The sequence below is a fragment of the Lepidochelys kempii genome, chromosome 11 (assembly GCF_965140265.1).
Source record: "Lepidochelys kempii isolate rLepKem1 chromosome 11, rLepKem1.hap2, whole genome shotgun sequence".
NCBI lineage: Eukaryota > Metazoa > Chordata > Testudines > Cheloniidae > Lepidochelys > Lepidochelys kempii.
The window spans coordinates 38810892-38836561 of record NC_133266.1 but is presented as its reverse complement, the minus strand read 5'-3'; the positions used below and the strand labels follow the sequence as shown (position 1 = coordinate 38836561).

At 38.7% G+C, this 25670-nt stretch overlaps 1 protein-coding gene across 3 annotated transcripts in view; it reads right to left on the bottom strand.

Annotated features, from left to right (window-relative positions):
• Nucleotides 1-2856: 2856 nt before the first annotated feature.
• PPIG (peptidylprolyl isomerase G) overlaps nt 2857-25670 on the bottom strand; it is a 36667-nt gene continuing 13853 nt past the window's right edge. For 2 of the 3 annotated variants that reach the window (XM_073305767.1, XM_073305768.1), the window contains exons 6-13: nt 25280-25367; nt 23944-23973; nt 23664-23803; nt 11761-11965; nt 9844-10011; nt 8033-8117; nt 4446-4582; nt 2857-4130 (exon numbers count right to left, since the gene is read on the bottom strand). In XM_073305767.1, coding sequence (XP_073161868.1) covers nt 3011-4130; nt 4446-4582; nt 8033-8117; nt 9844-10011; nt 11761-11965; nt 23664-23803; nt 23944-23973; nt 25280-25367 — 1973 coding nt within the window. In that variant the 3' untranslated portion in view covers nt 2857-3010. Of the gene's footprint in view, nt 4131-4445; nt 4583-8032; nt 8118-9843; nt 10012-11760; nt 11966-20299; nt 20978-23663; nt 23804-23943; nt 23974-25279; nt 25368-25670 lie in introns of those variants that run through there. The other variant, XM_073305769.1, reaches the window with a different exon arrangement.

Sequence of the window (25670 nt, the reverse complement as noted above, 5' to 3'; positions counted from 1 at the left end):
AATTCGATTCTTCAATCACATTGCACATAGCATTCAATTCCATATTATAAAATCAGTAATCATTACAGGTCATTAGATTAGCCGTGCACTCTTTTGTCAGGGTTTGGAAATCCACTTTATCAGCATGTGCACTTAATGCATCACAAGACGGCTTTGATAAAAATGAAATGAATATCCTTAACAAGGACAGTACCACACTCTCTCCCTGTCCTTACTGTTTTTTCTTGCACCGTGGCACATAAAGACTCTTGAGTGGACCAATTTTGGGAGATTAGTTAGAAAAACAGCTTTTCCCATTACAGTGTACAATATGCTTTCCATGCTGGATAGACCACAAGCATTGTTTAAATTACCTGAAATAAAATATTTATCATATTTCAGTTCCCTGTCTAAGCAACTGTGGGTAGGATTTTCAAAAGCAATCAGCCTTTGCCCAATTTACCATCAATTTTAGCATGAGCAGAGGTAGGCCAACATCAAGTGCTTCTGAAGATCCCACCATGTGTAGTTAAAACTGTACCGCCTAATTCCCTATACTACAAAATTCTATTGCATTAATCAGTGACTGATCTATGGTGCTATCTCCTCAACTGGATTTAAATCAGCTACAAAGAAAGTATAAGAACATAAAAAACTATTATAATAATTTTTTGCAACAAAACAAGGGAGGCAATATATGAAATGGTATAAAATATATTTTAACTTCTTAAATAAACAGACCATACAAACTTATCTTTCCCAAAACTATACTGAAATAGCAATTGGAGGACTTATTTTTCACCCCTCTATCCAATAAGAATTCCATTTTAAAAGGAAATACTTCTTAAATATACACGTTAACACTTTCTTTAGTCTTTGATTGCAACATAGTCTTAACCTTGAAAATTATTTTCTACTGATTGTCTTTTATCCCCACCACACATATTGGGCAGTTTTCCCCGCTGAATTCCTATGCAGCAGGAGCCAACATAGCTACTTATTAGTTTGCTACTTTGATTTTATACAAGCTTCAGTGATGGCAGCAGGCATATGCATAGCAATGCAAATACCGCTTGCTGGTTAATTGTTGCTGAAGAACCAGCAGAGGCAGAACAATTATTTATTTATTTGTACAGAGGCCCTACAAAAATAATGAAAAAATCCTCCAATTAACTGCCTTTTTTAAATTAGAGAGACTCTGGAGCACACTGTATCCCTACTCAATTATAAATATGTCAAGGTAGGCTGGGCCCAAAGTAACCTGATAGTGCTCTTAACTTTAATTTCTTTGCTTTTGTTTAGTGTCACCCCCAAAACAATGTGATTGGATCAGATGCAGTTCTGTAACTTTACAGACACGGTACTGGGTTCATAGTTGTTTCATGTCCAATCCAATGACAAAGAATCTCTTATGGATCTTTCATTATTATCACAACCCCTCCTAAGCAGCAGTTTTTTTCACACCCTTTAATGGGCTTGTGTGGCATTCTTACCCATTCTGCATTAAGAACACCACATGCAAAATGTGTATTAAAAACATTATGAAAAATAGTTCACAGGAGCTCCAGTTACTTTTCTAATTTAAAAAAACAAACAAACAACTTTGTAGTTTTATTCACCCACAGGCCAGTCCACATGGTTTACCAACATCCTGCATTCCCCCATCTCCTCCCCTGCCCCTTAAAACAAGTAATTATTTGTTCCTTCCTTAATTTTCTGGATATCACTACACTGAATTCAGGCAAGTTTTAACAACAATGCACATGTTCAGAATGAGGGGGTCTGTTGTATAATGAAAATGCCTGACAGACCTGTAACAATGCAGTGGTATCAGGCATCAATGTCATAGTCAACTCAATATTGAGATTTGCCCAAATCCAATAATAAAATAGCAAGTTATTACTGTTCTCATAACACAATAGTAGCATTACAGTAGTGTGGTGGCACTTCTTTAGGAGTGCATCGATTTGCTGACCCTCCAATATGCTTTTAGGCTACAGAAACCAAGATGACTCATCACTGCTCACTATGCTAAACTATGGTCAGTCCCTAACAAACAGCTCTGCTCTTCTATTCGATTTTTAATGAGGCAGTGGTTACTAAACATAATTAGGAACCAGGAGTTCCCAGGTGCAAATCCAGTCATAGTATGAATTCTGGGGAATCACTCGCTCTCTGTGAATCAATTAACCAGCAATTAAACTGGATAAGGAAAGGACTTTCCTCAAAAATTTAGCTGCTGCATCCGAAGTTGGGTTTTCCACAGTAGGCAAGTTAAAAATAAGGTGGCACTCAAAGACAAACTGCGACCAGGGAAGCAGGAAACAGAAAAAGGAACATTACAAAAACTCACATTGAATGATTAGCCTTTTTGTAAAAAAAAACAAAAAACAAAAAAAGCTTTCTATGAAAATATTATTTCTCCCAAAGAGATGGGTCCCAAGTGCAGATGGCTGCCCCACAGAAGAAATGAATTCTACTGTTATACTGATCAACAGTACATGACAGCAGTTCAGGCAGAGAGGAGGCTCAATGAAACTATTTCACTTTGTGATTACAAAATCTCTGTCCCCCACACATCCATTCCTTAGGCTTTTTAACTACTGTATTAGGAATATAATTACATTGTAGTGACAGACACAGCTTGGCAGAGTTCTAATAGCTTCAAAGGACATTTAATATATTTGAAGCTTCTCCCTGCCCCCAACCAAAAAAAGCCTCTTTACAAGACAGTCATATGTTTGCAATGGGCCAAACAAGTTTATAAATTAAAAATGTATATGCAACACAGAAGGTATTCCCCTGGCTGTCAACACACAAAAAGGATACACAAGCAATGAAACAGTTAAAACACAGCACACTGTATTACACATAAAATGTTTCTCATTTCAAGTTTATTAAAACTTTCGCAGTACAAATGATCCAGGTTTTAGATTATCAAAAGACCAAACTGAAGTCCACATTAAAAAAAAAAGGTGTTCCCCAAAATGTCTCAAACTTTGAGACAGAATGGAAACAACAAGTCCATAGCTCATCCACGTCTGTCTTCATCTGTTCCAGGACTTGATTCGTGATCAGACTTTTTATCCTTACGATCGGCATGGTCTCTTTCCTGACTCTTTGATTTTTGGTTAATTTCTTTTTCTAATGAGGATCTAGTCTTCTCTTTTTCCCTACTCCTGTGCGTAGACGATTTTTTAAATTCTCTATCCTTACTGCTTTGTCTTCTCTTTGAGTCTGGACTTTTATCCTGATCTCTACTAGCCTTTTTATCTTTATTGGTCTCAGGGCTACTACTTTCATGGCTTTTTGAACGCTTCTTCCTTTGGCTTTCAGCGTCATTTTTCTTATGTGAACTTCTGCTTTCTCTGTTCAGATACTTCTCTTTGTTTCTGCTTTGACTTTCTTCTCTTTCATGGCTCCTTGAGTCTCTCCTCCTCTTAGTCTCTTTTCCTTTAGATTTTTCTGGTGTGCCTTTTCTCTCTCTACTTCTTGATCTTCCTTTTCTTTTTGCTTCTTTATCTTCATTTTTTGAATGCTCTTTACTTCTACTCCGGTCTCTGTCTTTACTTCTAGATCTGGCTCTCTTCCCCTTGTCTCTGCTTCTGCTCCGTTCTCTTGCCTTATTATTGGAACTATGTTTTCCTTTAGTCTGCTCACGTTCTTTGCTCCTTGACTTAGCATGTTTCTCCCTATCTTTGCTTTTACTGTGATCTTGTTCATTACTTTTTGATCCTGCACTTTTACACCTCTCCTTACTTCTGCTCCTTTCTTTAGCTCTCCCTCTAGAATCATAGTGCTTGTCTTTACCTCTCTCATGATCCCTCTCCCTGCTTCTTGACCTCACTCTCTTTTCTTCATGTCTGTTGTGCTTAGAGTCTCTTTCTCTGCTCTTTGATTTCTCTTTGCTTTTGCTCCGGCTTTTAGATTTAGCTCTTTTCTTGGCCTTGCTTTTATTATGCTTATCGTCTTTTTCTGAATTCCTCCTTGTCTCCCTGTCTTTACTACTGGATTTGTGGTCTTTTGTCTTCTTCTCCTTTTCCCCTCTTCTGTTTGGACTCTCAGAGACTTGTCTGTGGTCTGATACTTTTCTCTCTTTTCCTCTCCCAGGGCTTTTTTGAGCATCTTTCTTGTTTTCATTTACTTCACCCCTTGGAGAAAGAAAATATTTATTTTAAAATCTTTTGAACTAAAGAAAAGTAAGAAGTAACTTCACTACTGAAACTGTTAATCATCACATTAAGTTTAATTTGTATTATGACATCTACATTAATGGCTACACAGTTACCATAACCATAAAGAGGGGTGCTTTAAAAGGGATAAAGCAAAGATAGGAAAGAGATAACTAAGCCAAAACCACATATTCTGAGACTAAAAAAAATTCACTGTGATACAACAGATCAAAAAGGCACCACCGTATTCTAGACAGAAATTCCAATGTATATAGGAAAAAAGCAGTGTCTTACTTGTCTCCCTTTATCCATCTTTCTCCACTGGAAACTCTCATTCTTTGAGCTCTTTGCATTTCCTGCCTCCAATGTGGAGGAGTCTCACTGCGTCTGAAGCGATCCCTTGACCTGGATCTGGAAGGCGTCCGATAGCGCTTGAGAAGGGAAAAAGAAAGAATGTTAGATACAACAGAGTTTAACATTCCACAGTATGCAAGATTTCTCATACATCTGGGGTGAGATTCTGAGTTGCTCCTACCAGAAATGCAGCACAGAACTCAGCCCAGCAGAAAAAGGAGCAAAAGTGGATTTATGTCATCTTTACAGCACTTACGTTCTGGGCTGCTCTGAGGGCCAGACTGGCTGCTAGCATAAATCAATTCTGAAAGCTGGTATAATTTACAACATTCCTCCCACAGTCTGCCAATGGACTGCTCCACAACTTATAGTAACTGACAATTCAGATAGCTGTCTCAGGCTACGAGGACTCCCCTATATCTGACATGCCCCTCCCATCCCCACTACTAGGGTTTAGGGTGGGGGGAATCCACAGAAGATAGTCTGCAGCTGTCTTCCTCAGTTACCCTTGACTGGATCCAGGGCTTTTAGAGCCAGTTTACATTGCTCCGGCCCCTTTACCAGCAAGTAGGGGAGAATCTCACCTCTGGACTGCAGTCAAACTTCATAGTAAAAGCACTGAAAATAAAGGTTAACACCTGTATAACATTATCTGGAAAAAAAAGTTAGTGAAGAAATATAAAAACTTGCAACGCAGTCTCATAAGCTCATTTTTTGTTGCATTTGCTATTGAATTCTGATATGCAAAGTATCTTGGTGCAAATCTACCAGCCTTTATAAACTAGAATATTTCCCTCCTGAGAATCAGTTTAGCCTGCCAGCACTTTATTAAGCCTCTCACTAACGTAAAAGGTTAAAGAACCATGTCATTTTTAATCCCCATTTTCACTCACTAATTGCTTCCTCAAAAAATTTTTTTTCCCCCATACGTTTCTTATGCTTACTCTCTGGGCCAAGAAGCAGCTTTCTTTGCAAGTTTGAGCAAAATGCCGTTTTGGAGTTGAGAGTGCAGGGCGTGGAGAGAGTAAGGGAGGGGTTTTGGGGGCATTTTTTATTAAAAATTTTGAATCTGGTTTATTGCATTCAAGTAACTCAAAAGTGGCTTTATTTTCAAATATATATGCAGCATATAGGTGGTTCTGGAAGGAATGGAATCTGAGCCATATTTGGAAACAAACAAACACACAAGCACTTGAAAATTATGTACTGAATGACTAGGGCTCCTAGGCACTATAGAAATACAAAAATAATACACTTACATTTTATATTCAGTTAAAATGGATACCCCAAATGGTTGATCATATATCCACACAGCAATCTCAGAAATTCCAAAAGACCTTAAATGAGTTTTATGTAAGAGCCAGGTATTATTGTTTGAAAAAGAATGGTTGGGCTTGAACCTGAAAATCTTTGAGATATTATATCAAGTTTAAAGAATTTTCTTCATCAGGATGAATGCTGCTCAGCCTTGTCCTGCAATGAAAACTCCCATAACATTTTGCTAAGCATCACCAGAGCAATACTTTACAAAATTTTCACCATTAGCTTTAACATTTAAGGGCTATTGCAAATGTTCATCATTGTAGGCCTGGCTTGACATGAGTAACTGGACATGGGTGAGGCCTCATTTCTTGAAAGACAGAATTAGGGAGGTGAGTGGATCAGCAGGCTGGAAACAGAATGTTTGTACTAGCTAAGATAGGTAAATGGGTCAGTAGGCGAACAGATAGAATGTTTGTACTAGCAAAGATAAGGGGCAACACTCAGGAAACCATTTAAAATGGCCAAGATAAGCCTGGAACATAAGATGAGGTAAAGAGTAAGTCATGCATGGGCAGAACATGCTGTACAGAGATTAGTCACTTTGTAGGAACCAAACCAATCCCAAAACGCATGGATGCAATGTATAGTAAACACAATGTAATGTGTAAATTTATACAAAAGAAGAGGTTTGCTGTGAATTTAGATGTGTGATATGCTCTGTACCCATCCCCTACACTTGAGCCTGATCAATTCCAGTGTAGTTTGATTGTACGCCAATCAAGAAGAAACCTCAAGGAAGAGTTCAGAGTTGAGCTGAGTTCATGGGACCCAAGTGGATAGGATCTTGGGGGCTACTGAGTGGATAAGGTCTCAAAAGCCATCCCAACGTACCATTAAGTGGATAAGGTCTCAGGTTCTGGTCTGCTTTTTACCATAATTTCAGTTAGGCTTGCTTTCAGCTGAAATGATGATAAAAATGGATTCAGCCATTGATGATGAATCTACATTTGAGCTCCCACAAACCCAGCTGATCTAGGATTAGTATCAGTGGGAATGTTTTTTCTGCATTTCCCCTAGTATAGATGCTGCCTCAGTGTCACAGTATAGAGTACAACAGAAACCGCCAACCTGATTTAACAATCTAACTTGAGTGGACTTTATTAAAATTTAATCATGAAAAAATAATTTACTTGGAATTTTGTTATTTAGGATTATTGTTATTACAGATTCCTATCCTGACTCTCAAACCTCTGGCACCTGACATGTCATCACTTGATGGAACTAGGTTGTTTTTCTGAGCCATATTTTCTGCTGGTGCCTGTCAGTAACTTTGGGATTTTTTTAATATTAAAAACTGTTCGATACATTCTTAGAGTTTTCTGTTCTCTATAAAGTAGAATTTTGTTGTACACTGGATCCTTTGAAGAAAACTGCTTACTGTTTTCTGAAGATTTATACAGATAAGAAGATTACCACTGCCTTTTCCCTCAGAGTTGGGGATTGTTTGGGCTTTGCTACTTTTATATATATCAAAAGTGGATTTCTAAATGAGCAGAGGAGTGGCATTGCTGGACACTGGAACAATCAAGCAGGAAGGCATGCACTTCCTACCAGTTGGTAGCTCAACAACTCAGAGCTTTGAGCTACACACAATTTCACCTGTCATGCATCCAGGTATGAAATTCAGCATAGGGGACCTATTACAACAAGACACTATATCTCAAACCAATATTAAAGCAATTTGGAAAATGCTTAACCAATCTCTTCCACCAGACTTCAACACTAAGCATAACAAATTAATGTTACTTTTTCATGGGACCACTGGCAATAAACTCAGATTTTGCCAGTGGTATTTAAGATTTTACAGTTTATTCCAAATGATTAACAACTCATGATTTTGAACTTTCAGGTAATTTCAGCAAAACAGATGTAGTTTTCTTCTAAAAACTTCAACATTAAAAACAATTTTCTTTTAAATGTATTTAGTAAGCAATAGCTAGTGCACAGACCAGGAGGATTTGAGTCAGAACTGCTGGGTTCTATTCCCAACTCTATTAGTGTCTCACTATATGATTAAATCACTTAACCTCAATGCCTTACTTTGCCAATCTGTAAAATGGGCATAATCCCACTCTTCCTCTTTCCCAAGAGGGATGTGAAATTGCCTTGCGATCCTCAGATGATATGTGCTATAAAAGTGCAAATCACCACCACATACCAAGGTTGGGGTTTTTTTTTGGTTTTGTTTCTTTGTTTACACTTACCCTTGGTCCTCTTCCTTTTATTTTCCTTCCAGATCTGGTCACTAAAAGCCTTCTCTGGTATGACGACTGGGAATTTGATGGATTACTAAAATAGAAGAGAACTGATGCTGTCTATTACATTGTTTTAAAAATTGTGGCGGGAGAAAGACAGGAAAAGATCATTGAGACAGACTCCACTACTATTTTGGATTGGTTCTTTCGCAAATTAAAAGAAGTCAGCCCAAATGAAAACAAAGATTAATTATCACTCTCCAGCCAATTCAGATAATAACTAATGGTCATCACTTCACTACTTTAAATATTATCATCCTATTCATAGTATATAAAAAAGCATACAAAGTTTAAAAAATCCTTTTAGGGGCAGATGGGAGAATAAGTGTTCCCTTACAGATTTTTGGAAAAAACTTGGCATAGGAACATCTCAATACATGTACATGCCAAAACAAAGTCACTGTGTCATCATAATATAAGCCTGGCCCTTCCTCATCCCTATCGTTCATTCTGCCTAAATTTGTCCTGTCTAATTCTTAAGCATAGGCACCTGGTCTCTTTAAATGTTTCTCCGAGGAGTCTAAGCACTCTTTTGGGTGCTGCAAAAATAAATAATAATTTGCAGAGGAATTACAGCTTGTGAAATGTTCCAGGGACAGCCATAAGGAGTGAACAACTCTGTTTAGCCTCAGGATAGGTATTGTACCATCATGGCTTGTGCTGTACGAGACTGACTACACTAACTGACCAGTGTGCTCCAGCCTTGATCTGGAGAGAGAACTTAGAATGCTGAGATTCATCTGCCTGGTCCAATGGAACTCCCTCCCACAAGATAACATTGAGGCCAAGAGCACAGTAAGAGAATTATACACATATATCAAGAACAACAGATATACTTTTTATCTTGTGTAGTACAGGGAATATAAATCTCTACACTCCAGGGCATAAGTAAACCACTAACTGCATGTGGTCAGGAATACATTTCCTATATGGACAGTTTATTTCATAACTATCCATTATAATGTTTCTTGTACTTGTCTCAGAAATTTCTGTAGTGGCTATAGTCAGTAATAAGATACTAGAGAAGATTAACTATTGGTCTAATGAGGTATGGCAGAAAGAATCAGTGTCCAATTTAAGGTGGTTCATCACAAACTGGATTGAGAAACATAATATTTCATATGAGCCACTAAACTGTAATATGGTGCTGAATTTCCACTGGATACTAATGAGTCAAGGCATGTGAGGTAGTATTTTTTACTGGACCAACTTCTGTTGCAGAGAGAAGCAGGGGGCCATACAGAGCTCTCCCTCAGATCTGGGAAAGGTCTCAAGAACTGTGTGTGGCACGAAAGCTTCTCTCTCTCACCAACAGAAGCTGATCCAATAAAAGATATTACCTCACCCACCTTGTCTCTCTAATTTCCTGGGACCAACACGGCTACAACTATGCTGCATACAACACTTGATACTAAAGCAGTGATCTACACTTGAAGTGAAAAGCTCCATATACTGATTGTAAGTCCCCAGAGCCAGCCATCTCAAGTGGAAACTGTATTTGTAAGTCAGGCTTAAATTTTCTATATTCCTTCTTACATTATTTTCCTTGTAAAATTCCCTTAAAATGTATCATTGTAATATCCACACTATTCACCCTTACAAACAAGCACATTTAATGAAATCTGAAGTGCCACTGCTCATAACGTGCTAGTGGTTAAGCAACACATGGGAAACCTGGACTTGACCTATGAATCTAAAAGTACTGACTTGATCACACCATTGTCAGTGTGCAGTCCCACTCAAAACACATGTAAGCTTACCTCTCTCTTTCCTTCTCCCTACTCTTCCTTTCTTTTTCTTTTTCATCTATTTTAGGAGGACTTTTTCTCATGAGGAACCTGTTTTCTGGTACTGGAGGGATCTCTTCGGGACGGACAGTAGACAATGGCTGTGCTTCAGGGTTTTCATCTTCACTTTCACTGGATGAGCTTTAGTTATACACAAATAAAAAGCTATCAATGCTTCAGTTTTAAATATCTGTGTACTTTAGATTCAGGCTTTCCAGGAAAGGCCTCTCAACCGGTCTATACTTAAATACTTCAGAAGCTTTGTCAACTGAAGATACAGATAGAAAAAAAAAGAGAAGAATTATTTATCTCATCATCAGAGCAATTTAGAAAACGTCTGAGTTCTGCAGGTTATAGTTAATGGTCTTCTTAGTAGTAATAAAAAAGAAATCTAGCTAAGGCACAAAAATCTGAAAGTTATCAGCCCAAGCATTTACAGATATTTGAAAGTATTTATACATATAAAACAAAGGCTAAGGCTTCAAAAACAGCTGCCATTTTGCTCCCATGAGGTCTTCACTCAGAGATGTATATTATGTATGTATTCCCACCTGACATTATAGAAGATTTTTCACCAATTATTTTTTCATACATACAGTGAATTGCTGAATATACTTATATTACATCTTTAGATTAGAGCTGGTTGTTAATTTTCTGGGGAGCCTGAGCATCCATAGTCTGTAGCTCTGAGCGCGGGCCTGCCATGCCAGGTTTCTAGGCTGGGAGCATGGAAGCCCCTCTGTGGAGCTGGGAGCATGGAAGAGTCCAGCTCCCAGCTCCTCAGCCACAAGCATGAAAACCAGCTGGCTCCATGGGTTGCCTGATTTTGAATGAAATCAAATTTCCAAAAAACAAAATTTCTCACAAATTGGAAGTCCCAAGTTTCAGCCAACTCTATTTTAGAAGAAACAGAGTTTGGAAAATTTATATAAAAAGGTCACGTTCAGATTGTATGTTTGAATGTAAAACTGTGAGGAATTGTATGATTATTTGTTGGAATCTAAAGGGAGCATGAGAAAGCTGAGTGCGTTTAGACGGTAAATACATGAAGCTGAGGATGGTCTGGAGAATAGCACTGCTGTAACAGATGATTTCCTTGATTCTTAGTGGTTGCGCTGAAAGAAAACACACTTGTATAACAACTTTACCTCTAAGTCAGATTTTTGCATGGGAATACTGTAGTAAACTGTGGGTAACATTTTCAGAAGCAGCCAAATGACTTAGCAGCCTAAAGTTCCATTGCCTTTTAAAGGAGGCTTTGGTGTGCTTGGGCAAAATTTTCAAAAGCACCAGACAAGTTTAACTTTGGCACCTGATTTTTGAGAAGTTATTACAAGTTACACATCAGTAAATTAAGGTGTTAATATGTTTGAGGTTTTATTTTGTTCGTTTTAGACCTGTAGGCTCCTCATCACACATTATAAAAGTCTCATTGTGTATAAATTAATTCAACTTAATGAATATAAAAATGAGTCAAGGCATTAACTTTACAATGTGCAACTTTACAAATCAACACATGAAAATCTCAATCCAAACTATACAAGTGGCTCTCGTTACATATACATTATTGCCAGTGTAGTATTAAAGCAGGAAAACCGAAGTCATTTACAAAAAAATAATCAAGGATACTGCAATCCTCCACACACCTAATGGTGCTAGTTCAAACAGGCATGTACCAAAGAATTATATTATATATGTGCAAAAACTGAAATGATTGTATTCACAGAAATGTTTTCCTACAACACCACCAAAGCAAGAAAGTAGCTAGCTGAAAACATTTATTTTTCTACAGCATATGTACTAACATATATTAAGTTTTACATTTAAATTTTTAAAAAAGCAACTTTGGTCTGGTTCCAAAAGTCTCTTAAAATAGCAATATAATCCTACCTTTTCTTACTTTTCTTTCTCTTTTTCTTTTCCTTCTTATGTTTTCTAGAATTTTTCTTGTGTTTCTTTTTTCTCTTCTTAGGTTTCTCTTCAGAAGCACTTTCAGAATCAGATGATGAATCAGAGGAAGATTTTGAATCACTTGAACTTTCTGAATCGCTGGATGAGGAAGAAGACTTGTGTCTTTTCCTCTCTTCTTTCTTGGCTATAAATCAAAGTTACAAAGACATAAATTTAGATGTCAAACAGTTCCATCGAAAGCTCAGAATAGACAATTCTAATATCTCCCAAACTTCCTAAATAATTCTGACACGATACTTTACCTTGTAACTAAAGTCATTATGGTAAATACATAATAAAGATTTGGGGAAAATATTTTTGTCATACAAATAAAGGAGAAATTTTAAAACACACAATAGTCCATTTATTTTAATTACAAAGGAAAATTTTATTACCAACTGTGAACTCTCAGTAACGCGTAGCACTTTAATTGTACTAAAATATTACTTCTTTTTAGAAGCAATCTTACATTAAAAGTATATCACAGAATGAAAAGTCTGATCAGAAGTTTGTTCTATAGATTCCAGTATTAACAGCATCTCAGACAACATATTCTGTTCAAACCCAATTAAACCAGTTTGAAAGCAGCAGCACATGACCTAGGCTGATCCAATGAGTCACTTAGCAGCTAGCTCACCATGAAATACCACAGACTGGGGAAGACCCACGAAAAAGATAATTCTTCTTAAGTGAAACTGAGCTCAGAAAATAGAAGTGACCCTCAAAGCTCATCATTTTTCTACAAAAATATTCCATGAAGTATGATGATGCAAGCCAACTACTAATTGTCTCAGCTTAAAAGACCATGGGTAGGTCTTTCCACAATTGTCCACTATAAAGTTCCTTTCACCATCCTCAGTCCATGAAAGGATACTGGGCTCGATGGATCATTAATCTGATCTTGTATGGCAGTTTCTATGTTTTATCATACCCTTGGCCTCTAATGAAAAGGAGTACAGTGCCACTTTTGGAGGCAGATATCAAATCCATTAGGGCTAATTTCTTAACTTTGACAGTATGTGAAGCACGTATCATTAAAAAGGAGCTGATGATGGCAAAAGTAGTAGTGTAAAAGACACAATTTTAAAACAATAACACATATTTCATCCTTTCATCAATCAGGTAAATTAAAAAATAAAAAGGATGTCTCAACTAGATATATTAACCAATTCAATCCAAGCTATTCTCCAACCAGATTCGCCCACACCCCTCCAAAAGAGTGTCAAAATAGGGGAGCTGTAGGATATTTTCAGACTCTGGAACATCATCATTATAATTGACTAATGCAATTAGTTTTATTTTCCCCTCTTTCTCTCTGTAAGTTGCAAAGAAAAACATCACTGGGTATAGAACAGTTTTGTATGGTAAAAGGCTGAATCTCAGGCACTAGAGAAGACAAGATACGCCAAAGACAATTTTTAAAAAGTGAAAAGAACCCCATTGTGTCTGTAGAAAACCGCATTTCATCAGAAAATTTGTTATGATCTTAAAAACAGACTTCAGAGTAAAAGAAGAATTTTAAATTTGAATATGACTCCCAGCCGGGATCATGTTTGTCTACTTAAACAGTTATTGGGAGCTATCTTAGAAGTGAATGAATCAGCTTAACTACTGGTTTATGCTGATTTCAGCGGGCATACACCAATGTACAGAAAATGGAATGTCTGCGTGGTACAAATTATAGTGGCAAAAAGCAGCCTCAAACTTCCTTCTAAGGCAGGGGTGTTTGCAAAGGGAGAGGCAGGAGCACAAAAATGTGGGCACAGAAAGTCAGTACAGCTAGAAAGTGGATGCTACTATCTCAAAAGAAGGTCTGGTTGGATGTGCATCAACTCAGTGAATCCCCTTTGAAGCTGCAAATTAAAACATTGCCTCCTCTGGAAGAAACCATGAGAAAGAGCACCAAAAGAAGACAGTGAGGTGAGCTGAGCACAAGGGCTTTGATAGTGCAGAGACGCGTAATCCGTACCTAGCTGTAGTGGAATAAGATGTGGTTATAAAATAAATATTGAGCTAATACTCTGGAGTAGCTGTTCTTCAGAAAAATGGTCACATTTACAATTACCTAAATTCCACAAAATATAGCCTTAATTTTCTTCACTGCAGGTTTACAAACCTATGGAGGTTGAAATGACTGGAGCTCCACAGTTCAACAGAAGCAAGCCCCTCAACAGCTCCGAATAACTGAAGGCTGACAACCAGCTTCCTTCCTGTGAAGCTCCTTAATTCTGAAGAAGTAAAGTTGCAGAGAAACTCCACTCCAGCAGAGATCTCTGTTGGCAGCCCTGACAACATGAAGCTGTTGTGTATTCAGAGAACTTAAGAACAATGAGTGGGTTCACTGTGTTCAATTGACAGTAGTAAGGAACCTTTTAACTCAATTCAGGTACTGGAAGTTGTATACTAGTTATTTTGAAAATGAAATGGGAACTCAGTTAATTCCATATTTGAAGTAGAACCACGAGACAGTAGTCAGAAGCAGAGGACTGACCTTTACGTACAGAGCTAGAAGAGGTGAAAAGCTTCTCCTGAACAACTGTATACCTGGAAATCCCGCTTAGAGGGGTATTAACTGCTAATTCAGAGAGCAGTGTGTTCATTCTGGAAATTATTAGTAACTTTAGGTCCTTCAACCACTCAGCTATCGTTAACAAAATGTCTGTCTTTTGACAGAGTCAGAAATTGAGTTCCACAATCATAGTCATAGACATAAGTGGCCAGAGTAGGGGTTGTCATGTTCACCCCTCAAGGTGCGTTTTTTTTTTTAATAGAAATTAGAAAGAGGCGATAACCCTATAAAAACGGAAGAAGAAATTAATACCATTCAGATGTTCACATCTATAGTCTCCTGCCCAGTCATTTATCTATGCTAATTACCTCTTATACCCAATGGAGGGGATATAAGGAGAACAGTTACTTCCCCCTTTCCCATCCATTAAACAAAAGGGCAAGCCAACAGCACACTCGTTTTTGAAAAGGTGTAATTTTGGGGACCTGCAGGCAGCAACACAGAGAGAACAAATCTCTCTGACCTAATTCAGTTTCACATTTTAGGCCTAAAGGTTGTACAATCAGTGGATTATTCAACCAGTAGCTAGGACAGATTAGCCATTTGCTTTCCAGTTTTTATTACACCATCCTGACAGATCATAAGGGTTGGAGGTAGCTGTATCCCAACAATCAACTGCAAAAAGTGTATATAAAATGCTGTATGATGGCCGTCATGGAGGCAAAAGCAACATACTTCTTCTGTATCGACGCATCACCTGTAATCAGAGGTTAGTATTTCTCACTAAGTTTTTTAATGTTATCACAGAAAAATCTGTTCTGATCTGGACTGGACTGACCAAATCAGTGGGGACAGATCCACCTCTGGAAGGCAAAACATCCATACCATCTCTGGTTGAGTTTCAGCCAACTTCCATCACGTACTCTCGATGTGCTGGGGGAACTTCAGGTTATTGTTTGCAAGTTGGACATGTCCCTCATGGCTAGCAAGATGAAGTAGGGAGACACTGTTTGCTGTTGGTAGAGTGTGTTAATTCTTTCTAAGGGAGGGCAAGATGCCAGTGTTTCTCATATGAGCAATAATTAAGCTACTGATAACCATCTCTTCATCTCAACACTCTTACTACCATGCTGTCTCAAATATGCCTTTTCTGGATAAAATTATTGAGCATACAGTAATGAGGCAATATGTGAAGTCTTCAGATTTTCTTTGTTCCCTGTCAATCCAGTTTTTGATTGGTTGTATTTGGCTGACTTTTCAATTGCCCTTTAGTGACGGAAGCAACAATTTCAAAAGCTGTCTGGGTGGGCGGGTAAGATCACTGAAGCGGTTCTGCTCTTTCAGAGATGGTGATGTTGACTTGCTGGTCCAATGGCTTTCTAGAGGAATTCTGCAAGTCCAATGGCTTTCTAGAGGAATTTATACTGAGGTGCTACAAGTACACTGGTGAAATGCAATTTTATTTTTTTCATTGCATGCAGACTGGGTGCTCTCTTTGCTTTTCCAGTGCCTGGCTGAGACAGTGACTTGGATGACAGCAAGCTGATGAAGCTGAATCCAGACAGCAATGAGGTGGCTATTCACTGCAGAGAAGCTTCTAGAGCAGCTGATGGGCATAGTATTTTGCCCCTGAATTTTGCTCATCCTAAACAAGGGGGTTTGCAATTTATGGGTACTTTTTTGAGCCCCAGATGGTACAATGGCCAGAAGTGTCTTTTCCCAACCACATCTGTAACAACTGTAATCACTTTTCTTTTCAGATTTACACAACTTCACAATTATTCATACCTTTGTGACCTACAGAATAGATGAGCATAACGTTCTCGATATTCTCACTTGGAAGTTTCAGCTGGTATAAATTGCAAAGGCCTGATTGCCTACTGCAGTTGGCCACAGACACTACATCAGTGCTCCATAGATTGTTAGCCTCCTGTTCACTTCTGGGCCCAATTGAAAGCAAAGAATTCTCTATAAGAAGGCATATATGGTTTGGCTCTTAACCACCTGAGACCATTTCTTTAGTTATGCACCACCATGACAATTGAAGTCAGCTGACAAGCCTGTTAAGCATCCCTAATCCTACTGGCAGAATGTTTTCAGTGAAGAGGCCTCTACTGTATCATCTGCTTTCCTTGTTGGTCCAATAAAGAAGAACAAGGTATAAAGTCTATTTTCTCAAGCTTTTGCCTAAGAAGCTTATTTATATGGTTTGTATAGAATGTTGACTTAGTAAATTATTTGTTGTACAAATTCAAATAATACAAAATTTGTGTATCTGTCTACTGAACATGATGGGTGCATTTTTAAAATTGAAAAATTAATAGTTTCCAAAGGTATTCTATGAAAAGAAGTCTGGTATGAAATGTCCACTCTTTCTTTGCTGTACACAAACAGAGGCATCACCACATACTCTGCTGAACAGCCAATAGAAAACAGTCCATTCCGTTAGCTCTGAACTAACTCGTGAGAAAGACCTACGGTACTCTACTTTCATACTCTTCCCAAACATCGAAGAACTTTACTTTCTCTCCACTCAGGACAGCATCCTCCTAGAAAACACCACTGCATTTCTTCCTATCTAAACTTAACTGAAACAAGATGGCTCCAAGCCCCAATTAAGAAATGTCTCTGTACACAGTGAAAGAAAGGGTGAAGTCAAGTACTGCAGTTCCCCTTTCCTGTGATAATATCGTCTAGAGCTTGTCAAAACCAATTTGGGATGCAGTTTTATTTCCATCTCTGTGGCAAGTTTACATCTATTCTAAAGTTGCTACTTCAAACTGACTACTAACTAAGTGGGAATTGAAGGTAAGGAACTCTCAAAGGTAGACTGTCTACCTGAACAGAGCAGAATGTAGAATGCAAGCAACTGCTGCAAGCTTTCTTCAATGGCTGACATATTTGTGGAAGAGGACAAACATGGAACGCTGTGAAATTGCTGTGCAAAGCAAACACAAAGAATGGCAAGGATTTTCTGCAAACACATAATCGTTTATGTCCCCAGGCAAATATGCCTTCTTGAATACCAGGACAAGCTTGCCCCCAGTCAATTACAGGCCACAGCAGAGAACTCACTGTCAGAGTTTACTATAAAAGAAAGAGGACTTTGGCTGACAGCCAGGTATTATTTCTCTCCATTTATTTTCTTATAAAATTTCAGCCTATAAATATGTCTAAAACAGGCCCCTTCCTCCCCAGCCCATCCACCATATTGTCCAGAACTTGTCAGACTTCATAAATCATAGCCAAATGGCATAGCTGTCCACTCTCCACACTTCAAACCTCTAATGAAATGTAGCCACTCTTATAACACCACAGAGAATTGGGCTTCAATTGGAAACAGCATGTGGCCCAACAGTCAGACTTAACTCAGATTCATAAAAGGCCAGAAAAGACCACTTGACCATAGAGTCTGACCTCCTGTATACCATAGGCCATTACATTTCCTGTACTGAGCCCAATGACTTGTGTTTGACTAAAGCGTTATTTTCCAGAAAAGCTTCCAAGTCTTGAGTTCAAGACATCAAGAGGTGAAGAATTCACCACTTCCCTTAGTAGTTTGTTCAAAAGGTTAATCACCTTCACTGTGATTCATGCCCAACTTCCAATTTTAATTTGTCTGGCTCAACTTTCAGTCACTGGTTCTTGTTATGCCTTTCTCCACTAGATTAAAGAGCCCACTAGTACCAGTATTTTCTTTCCACTAAGGTACTTATACACTAATCAAGTAACCTTCAAAGCATCTTTTTTGGTAAGCTAAACAGATTGTGCTCTCTGTGCTTGTCTGTGACTGCAAGGCATTTTCTCTAGCCCTTGAATCATTTTTGTATTGCACCTTCTCCACATTTTTAAAAAGGATACCAGAACTGGACATAGCATTCTAGTGTCTCTCGCCAATGCTGTATACAGAGGTAAAATCCTCATCCTACTTACAGCTCCCCTGTTCATATATCTTAAGAATCACAATAGTCCTTTTTACCACAGCATCACACTGGGAACTCATGTTCAGTCACTTGTACACTATGATCCCTAAACCCGCTCCAGAGTCGCTGCTTTCCAGGATACAGTCCCCCATTCTGTAGGTTCCTTATTCCTTACTGTGTAACTTTGCATTTTGCTATATTAAAGTTCATTTTGTTTGAATGGGCCCAGTTCACCACATGATCCAAATCTGTATGACTATATGACTCTGTATGACTATGACTATATTACTGTATGACTGTATGACTCTGTATGACTATATTAACCATTCCAATCTTTGTGTCATCTGCAAAACTTATATTTTTATATTTACTTTCAGATCATTGATGAAAATACTGGACATCAAGCCTAGTACTGATCCCTACAAAACTCCATTAGAAACACCCCTATTTAATGATTATTTCTTACTGAAAACTACTTTGAGGTATTTCAGTTAGCCACTTATTCATCCATTTAATGTGCACCCTATTGATATCATATAATGCTAATTTTTTAATTCAGAATATCATGAGGTACTAAATCAAATACCTTACAAAAGTCTACAGTTACCTTTCTCAACCAAACTTGTAACGTAAAATAATTAAAGCAGATTTGTTTGATAAGACCTAGTTTCCACAAAACCATGGTCACTGGCATTAATTATATTCCTATTCGTTAACAGTTGAATCTTATACCAGCTTTTCTTTTTTTTTGCCTGAGACTGATGTTAGACTAATTGACCTATAGTTACCCAGATCACACCACTTGCTCTTTTTGAATACTGGCACAATATTAGCACTCTTCCAGACTTCTGGAATTTCCCTGGTATTCTAAGATTTATTAACAATTTATACCAGTGGGCCAAAGATCTCCTCAGACAACACTTGCAGTTGGCTGAAAGTTATCCAGGCCTCCTGATTTAAAAACAGTATCTTTAGCAGATGATGACACCCTGCTTAGTTACTAATGAACTAGACAGCACTTCATCATCCCCTTGTGATACAAGTACATCCTGTGTCTTTCCAAATACAGAAAAGGAATATTTATTGAACACTTCTGCCCCTTTTGCACCATTATTAACAATGTTACTATCTCCATGTAGTAATGGGCCTATACCATTATTAGAATTTCTTTTGTTCCTAATGTATTTTTAAAACTCCTTATTGTCTTAGTCCTACCAGCCATAATTTTTGCCCTTTTGTCTTGTTTCCTTTATCAATTTTTTATACATCATAACTTCTAATTTATATTGATTACTATTTATTTCCCTTTTTTTCCCATGTTACATATTTCTTTATTACTAATTTCTCTGAGGTGTCAAAGGGGAGAAAAAAAATGGTAATATCATTCCCCTCACCTTAGTGAGAAACCTATCGGACTCCAAGTGAAAGATTCTGTTTTGACCTTCTGTCACTTATGTCGTGCTCCTTGTTCTCTGCAACCCTCAGAGACAGTCTTCCAACTATGCCCAAAGTCCAATTAAATTAGCCCAACAATCAGGTAACCAAGCAATCCTTAATTCCCTGTCACCCATACCCCACATTTATCACTTCTCTGCAGAAGCACAATTCCCCTCCTCCACACAGTGCTTCATTTACCGATGATAGTACCCTAGAATACAATCCCCTTATTACTCAGTTGAAAGTATGAGAACCCAATTTCTATCCCCCCACACACAAAAATTTATTTTTATCCAATTTTACGCCCTCCAACTGCAACTCTAGCCATTCCCTCTGACCTCATTGAAGCTCCCCACTAAACCCAAGATCTGTCAGCTTTATTGCTAGTCCTTACAGATACAGCCTTGTAATCCATTCACCCCCTTCCTTTCCTGGATATTGCCACCTCACCAAGTCCTAAGCCAAAAGTATTTTAGTTCAGCCTCCCTTGTTATGAGATGATGATCAAACTGCAAAGGTATTTTCAGTCACTCTCTCCAGGAACCCACCCACCCTTCGTCTTTATGCCAGTTCCCCTGAAGCAGTCTGATCCAGTAACTGCCACACTCACATAGCACATGCTCCCTCTTGCTTCCTGCAGTAAAACACTGCATAGCTCCACTGTTTGATGCCTCTCTGCTGCTGCTTGTCCTCCACGAACACCAGTAGTACTCTGTTCCGCTCACCTCCCAGGTACTGGTCCTCACATCTGGATTCCCTGGCCTCTTCCTGACCATGGCTCCAAGGGTGTCTCCTGCCCCATCACTCAGCTTTGGACTGCAGCTGAGCCAATATCCTTTTGCTGATGTGACGACAGACTGTTCCTCCCATCTCCAGGTACTCAAGTCATCACAGCTCACCAGTGGATCCTGGTCGTGCCCTCAGCGAACCAATTTAGCCATACAGTCATCTCCCGCAATGGGGATAGATTTCCTCTTGCAGTAGCCTGCACAGGGCCTCTCTCTGCTAACAGCAGAGTCCTCCACTCACCACGAACTCCGCCACAGTCTGCCAGGTAGCACCTTCATCAGGCTGGTTCGGCATTAGTGCCCCTTCCTGGGGGCCCACACTCCTCCCCGCACTCAGCTCTGCCCTCCACCTGCCCGCTCCTGGCACCTCTAAGGCCTCTTGTTCTCCATGTTCTCCTGCTGCCCACCAGTATCTAGTACTCCCAGGTGCCTCATGGTCTGTTGAGTGGCTCAACCCACGGCCCTGGCAGCAATCTCCCTCTGCGGCACATCAGAGCAGCTACAGGAAGCAGGATCTCCAGACTCCTAGCTGAACCCAGGCGAAGAGGCACAAGAAGAGGGCCCAGGACTCAGACATACAGGTGGGATCAGACAGTCAGATCTCTCCAGAAGTCTGTTTTCTTTCAGGAAAAGTTAAAGGAAAAAGATTTTATATTTATTTCTTTTATTCTTTTGCTCGGTGCCACTTTAAAGCCCTCAAGCAGGGCCTTAAGGCACCAGACAGTTCAGCTCCAACTAAAACCTCTGTTAACCATTCAGTTTCCAACTTTTTAGAATAGTCCTATGAAGGGAATAGGGTGGACTAGGATATATGTATCATGCAAGGGATTGTCTTACCCACAAGCTCTACCCATTATATATATTAATCTATATCTACTAGCCCTTCCCATCCACTGTTAGAATATTACGTCTGTCACAAGACAAGTGCTATCCAGGGAAATTGCTGGAAAATAAAATTTGACATCCTAATATCCAGGACATCTTATGAACCAGCTGAAAAAGTTGTCTGACTTCTAGACACCTCTAGCCATGATGCAGTCTATCACTGAATTTTTGGGAATGAAGGAGATCACTTCATAACCCAAAGCCATTCTTCTGCCAATCATGTCAGAAGATGGAAGAACAGCATGAAGGAGGAGAGAAATAAATCAAGATGTTCAAGCATGAATGTTTGTCTGCTTCCCTTAGGCCAAAGAAACAGGGTAATCCTTGTCTTGTGCTTCAGCATCCTTGTTGCAACCCTTCCGAGTAGGCATAATCTGGAAGGTGCTAAGAATGAGAAAGCAAGAGGGTCCCTATTAAAGTTCCTATCAAACAGGCATCCTGAGGCTCCTGTACTGGGGTTCTCCATCACAGTGACAGCAGTCTTCGTACAGTAACTCCTCACTTAAAGTCATCCCAGTTAATGTTGTTTTGTTATGTTGCTGATCAATAGGGAACATGCTCGTTTAAAGTTGTGCAGTGCTCCCTTCTAACATCTTTGGCAGCCGCCTGCTTTGTCCACTCCTTGGCAGGAACAGCAGCCCATTGCAGCTAGCTGGTGGGTGGTCGGAACCAGGGTGGACCAGCAGCCTCCCTACTCCCCTAAATTCCCTGTGCAGCATCAGCAGGCTATCAACTGCCAGCAGTTCAGCTGTCCCTCCCCCACTGCCATGTGCTGCTCCTGTCCTCTGCCTTGGAGCTGCTCCCCGAGCCTCCTGCTTGCTGTGTGGGGGGGAGGGGAAGAAGACGGGGGGGCTAATGTCAGGGTGTCCCCCTCCCCTCTACCCCTGCACCCCGCTTACCCCATCTTCCATACAGCAGGGGGGATACAGGGATGGAAGGAGCAGTCTGTGGTCTGGTCTCAGCTTGCTGATCTAATTAACAAGGCAGTGTACTTCTGACCCCACTCTTCATACTTAAAGGGGAAATGTGCATTTCTGTCTCTCAAACACACACAGGGTGTGTGTGTCTCTCTCTCTATCTGCCCTCCCTCCTTTCCTGTTGCTTTGTAGAGTGAGAGAGTTAACCTTTGAGGGCTCAGCCAATTGCTAAGTTCATCATTTAGCAGTAAGGCATTCCCTGGGAAATATCCCACCCTCTGACTCCTCCACCTCAACCAAGCTTCACAATCATCATCACTGTGTACCAGTATTAAATTGTTTGTTTAAAACTTATACTGTGTATATATATATTATATACACTATACAATACAGTCTTTTGTCTGGTGAAAAAAATTTTCCTGGAAACCCCCTCACTTACATTAAGTCTTATGGGGAAATTGGATTGGCTTAACATCGTTTCACTTAAAGTGGCATTTTTCAGGAACATAACTACAATGTTAAGTGAGGAGTTCCTGTACTGAATTATTTTGTCAAAAAAGCAGGGGCTAACTTCCAATACCATGTTCAGCTCTGGAAGAGTACAGTAGAGCAGACATCCTTTACAGAGAAAGAGCAAGATTCTGTTATATCCCTGTTTATAGTTCGAAGTACCTTACAAAGCATACTTACAGCAGGGCAAATTACAGGTCTTCCTAACCTAGCTACTCACCTGAAGCACTGTAGATGAGGACTATACCCAGAACCACAAGCTCAACAGAAGCAGTAGGTGTTAAGAAAAGTCAGACTGACATCAGTATATTTATATGCCAGATGACACTTTATGGGAGCAGTACCTATCAGAAAAGTACCAGAAGCAGGGTGGGCTAGCATAGAAAGGCCAAACCTTGAGAACTATTGAGAAAAGCATGAATTCATTCCCCAATGGGCAGGGGAGCTGCTGTTCTTCCTTGTTCCTAGAAGGGAAACAAAAGATAAGAGACTGGAGTGCCAAAATGTGCACTCCAGCTGCCAGGACAAAGGAAGAAAGACTGAAGAGGAACATCTGGGACCAACTCGTATAGGCTGTTCGAGATTGATATTTATTTTGTCTATAGGTTGCTTGTTCATATGACTATGTGGGAAATGCTTTTTTTTACATTGGGATAAAATACATAACAAAATCATATGTCTAACAAAATGACATTTCTTTAATAATGTCTGTCACTAGCTTTTCAGTTAGTGGAAGGTACACAGTTCACTACAGGCAATTACTAATGTCTTTATGAACTCTCCATCCACTACAAACATGATTCTATTTACTATTATAAGAACCAAGGAAAAAAGCTACACTTACATATGTTAGAAATAGGTAGTTCAAACTTACCTTTGGATTTTGGAATCAACTCTCCACAACTCAGTATTCGTACTTCAGCATACGGTTTACTAGATGCATCTGTTTTCTGGTTTTCTATCTCTCTCACAACTTCCTGTCCTGTGATGACTTGTCCAAAAACAACATGAAGTCTGAAGTTCAAAAAATAAATAAATAAAAAAGATAAAATGCAGGTTTTCTACTGCAATAAAAGATTAAAAATATTTAGCATCTCAAATTTTCAAAGCAGTGTCCACTTCACAAACACAAATAAAGGAGATAAGATATTTACCCATCTAAGTGAGGTGTAGGCTTGGTTGTTCTTTTGATACCATCAAAAGGAATTAAAACAAAGAGAAAAACAAAGTTAGCACCATTTACAAAGGAAACAAAACTGCATTCAAAACAAAAGTGCATGTATTAAGTTAAAAGTTATTTTGAATGAACTAATAAATTAAGGATTGTTTTGTTCAATTTTATAACAGTTATGTAGTTATAGTTTAAGTATCACTGAATGAAACATTACATAAGGTTCCTACTAAAATCCTTACTTTGATAAAAAAAATTAAGTAAATGAAGATATTCTAGCATTAATCCAATTTTTAGATAGTATCTTGTATACATACATTACAAAATTCTATTACTGATTCAATCATACGAACAATTGAGGGCAGATTTAAAAAGAAAATTAATCTGATTCTCAGAAGAGACTGCAAGTAGTCTTATAGTCATTAGAGAAGGAAGCAGTGGGAAGTCAGAAAAGAAAAAAAACAACTAGGCACCGGCTTCATGACATTTGATGTAGCTCTAGAATGGACTTAAAGAGTCTTCAAGGAGAGCTTTATACCTACAGACAATGCATGTGATTCACGCAAGCTCCTATAGCCCACAGGTCAGGGCTGGACATTCCACGGCATGCAAGTATCAGTCATGAGAGAAATCATAAGCTGGGCTGAAAGAGGCTAAAGATCTGTCAGCAAGCCAAAAATAACTGTCTACTTTCAGATGATGCATGCGACTCATCACATTAATTAAATTGATCAATTATAGGTAACGGGATCAATTTCAAGAAAGAATTTTTTCTGGAGATAAGCCTGATTCAAAGGAATCTCTGTTGTAGATATGTTGTGATAAATTCAGCCTTAGATTTATTATATGTGGTGATAAATTTAGCTTTGTGGTTATTTTTTCCTTGAAAATGAGATTGCTCTTAGAATGATTTCCAAAAACCAGAACTTCACACACACACACACCCTAACCATGATCCCCAGAGCTCTTCCCATCCAAGACTCTAAGCTGACAAGACACGTTACATAAAATTGAGTAAAGTTTGCTGAGAACATCAATTAGCTTTGCATTACTCGCCGAAGTTAGAAGCAGGTAATGAAATGTTTTTCTATGTATATGAGAAGCACTCATCTAAAACAACAAGACGTGCTAAAAATGATCAGTTTATCTCCAAGATAGGCATTTTTAGGAGGTAGCTATTTTACATAGAGCTTCAAATCTGGAAAACCAGTTCACATTTGATAAATGGAAAAAGGTTTAGTTTTTTTTTAAACAATTAAATTATTACTACAACCTTAACGTTGTAAGCAACATGCATATCAGAATAATACAATACTTACATAAAGAACTGTGAACCGTTTGTATCTTTCCCTCTGTTGGCCATTGACAGAAGAAATTCTTTGTTGTGCTTTACAGCAAAGCTTTCATCTAGAGAAAGTGTTTTTGATTGCTTTAAAATACCAAATATTTACTTTGTTCTATTAGTTAAATGGCATTTAGCTATTTTTCCCCTCAGCCAACCCAGATAAATTTATCACTGCAGTAAAGAGCATTAAAAAAATTAGTTTCAAAATAAAGTATATTATGTCATGTCCTTGGGATACATTATGCTTCACATTCTAATGCCTAGAATTTAAAGAGGAGAAAAGTAAATGTACTTTCTTATTTTCACCTGCCTATTAATTGTAGTTATGATATGAAGAGTGATTGTAAAAATGGAACTCTTACTCA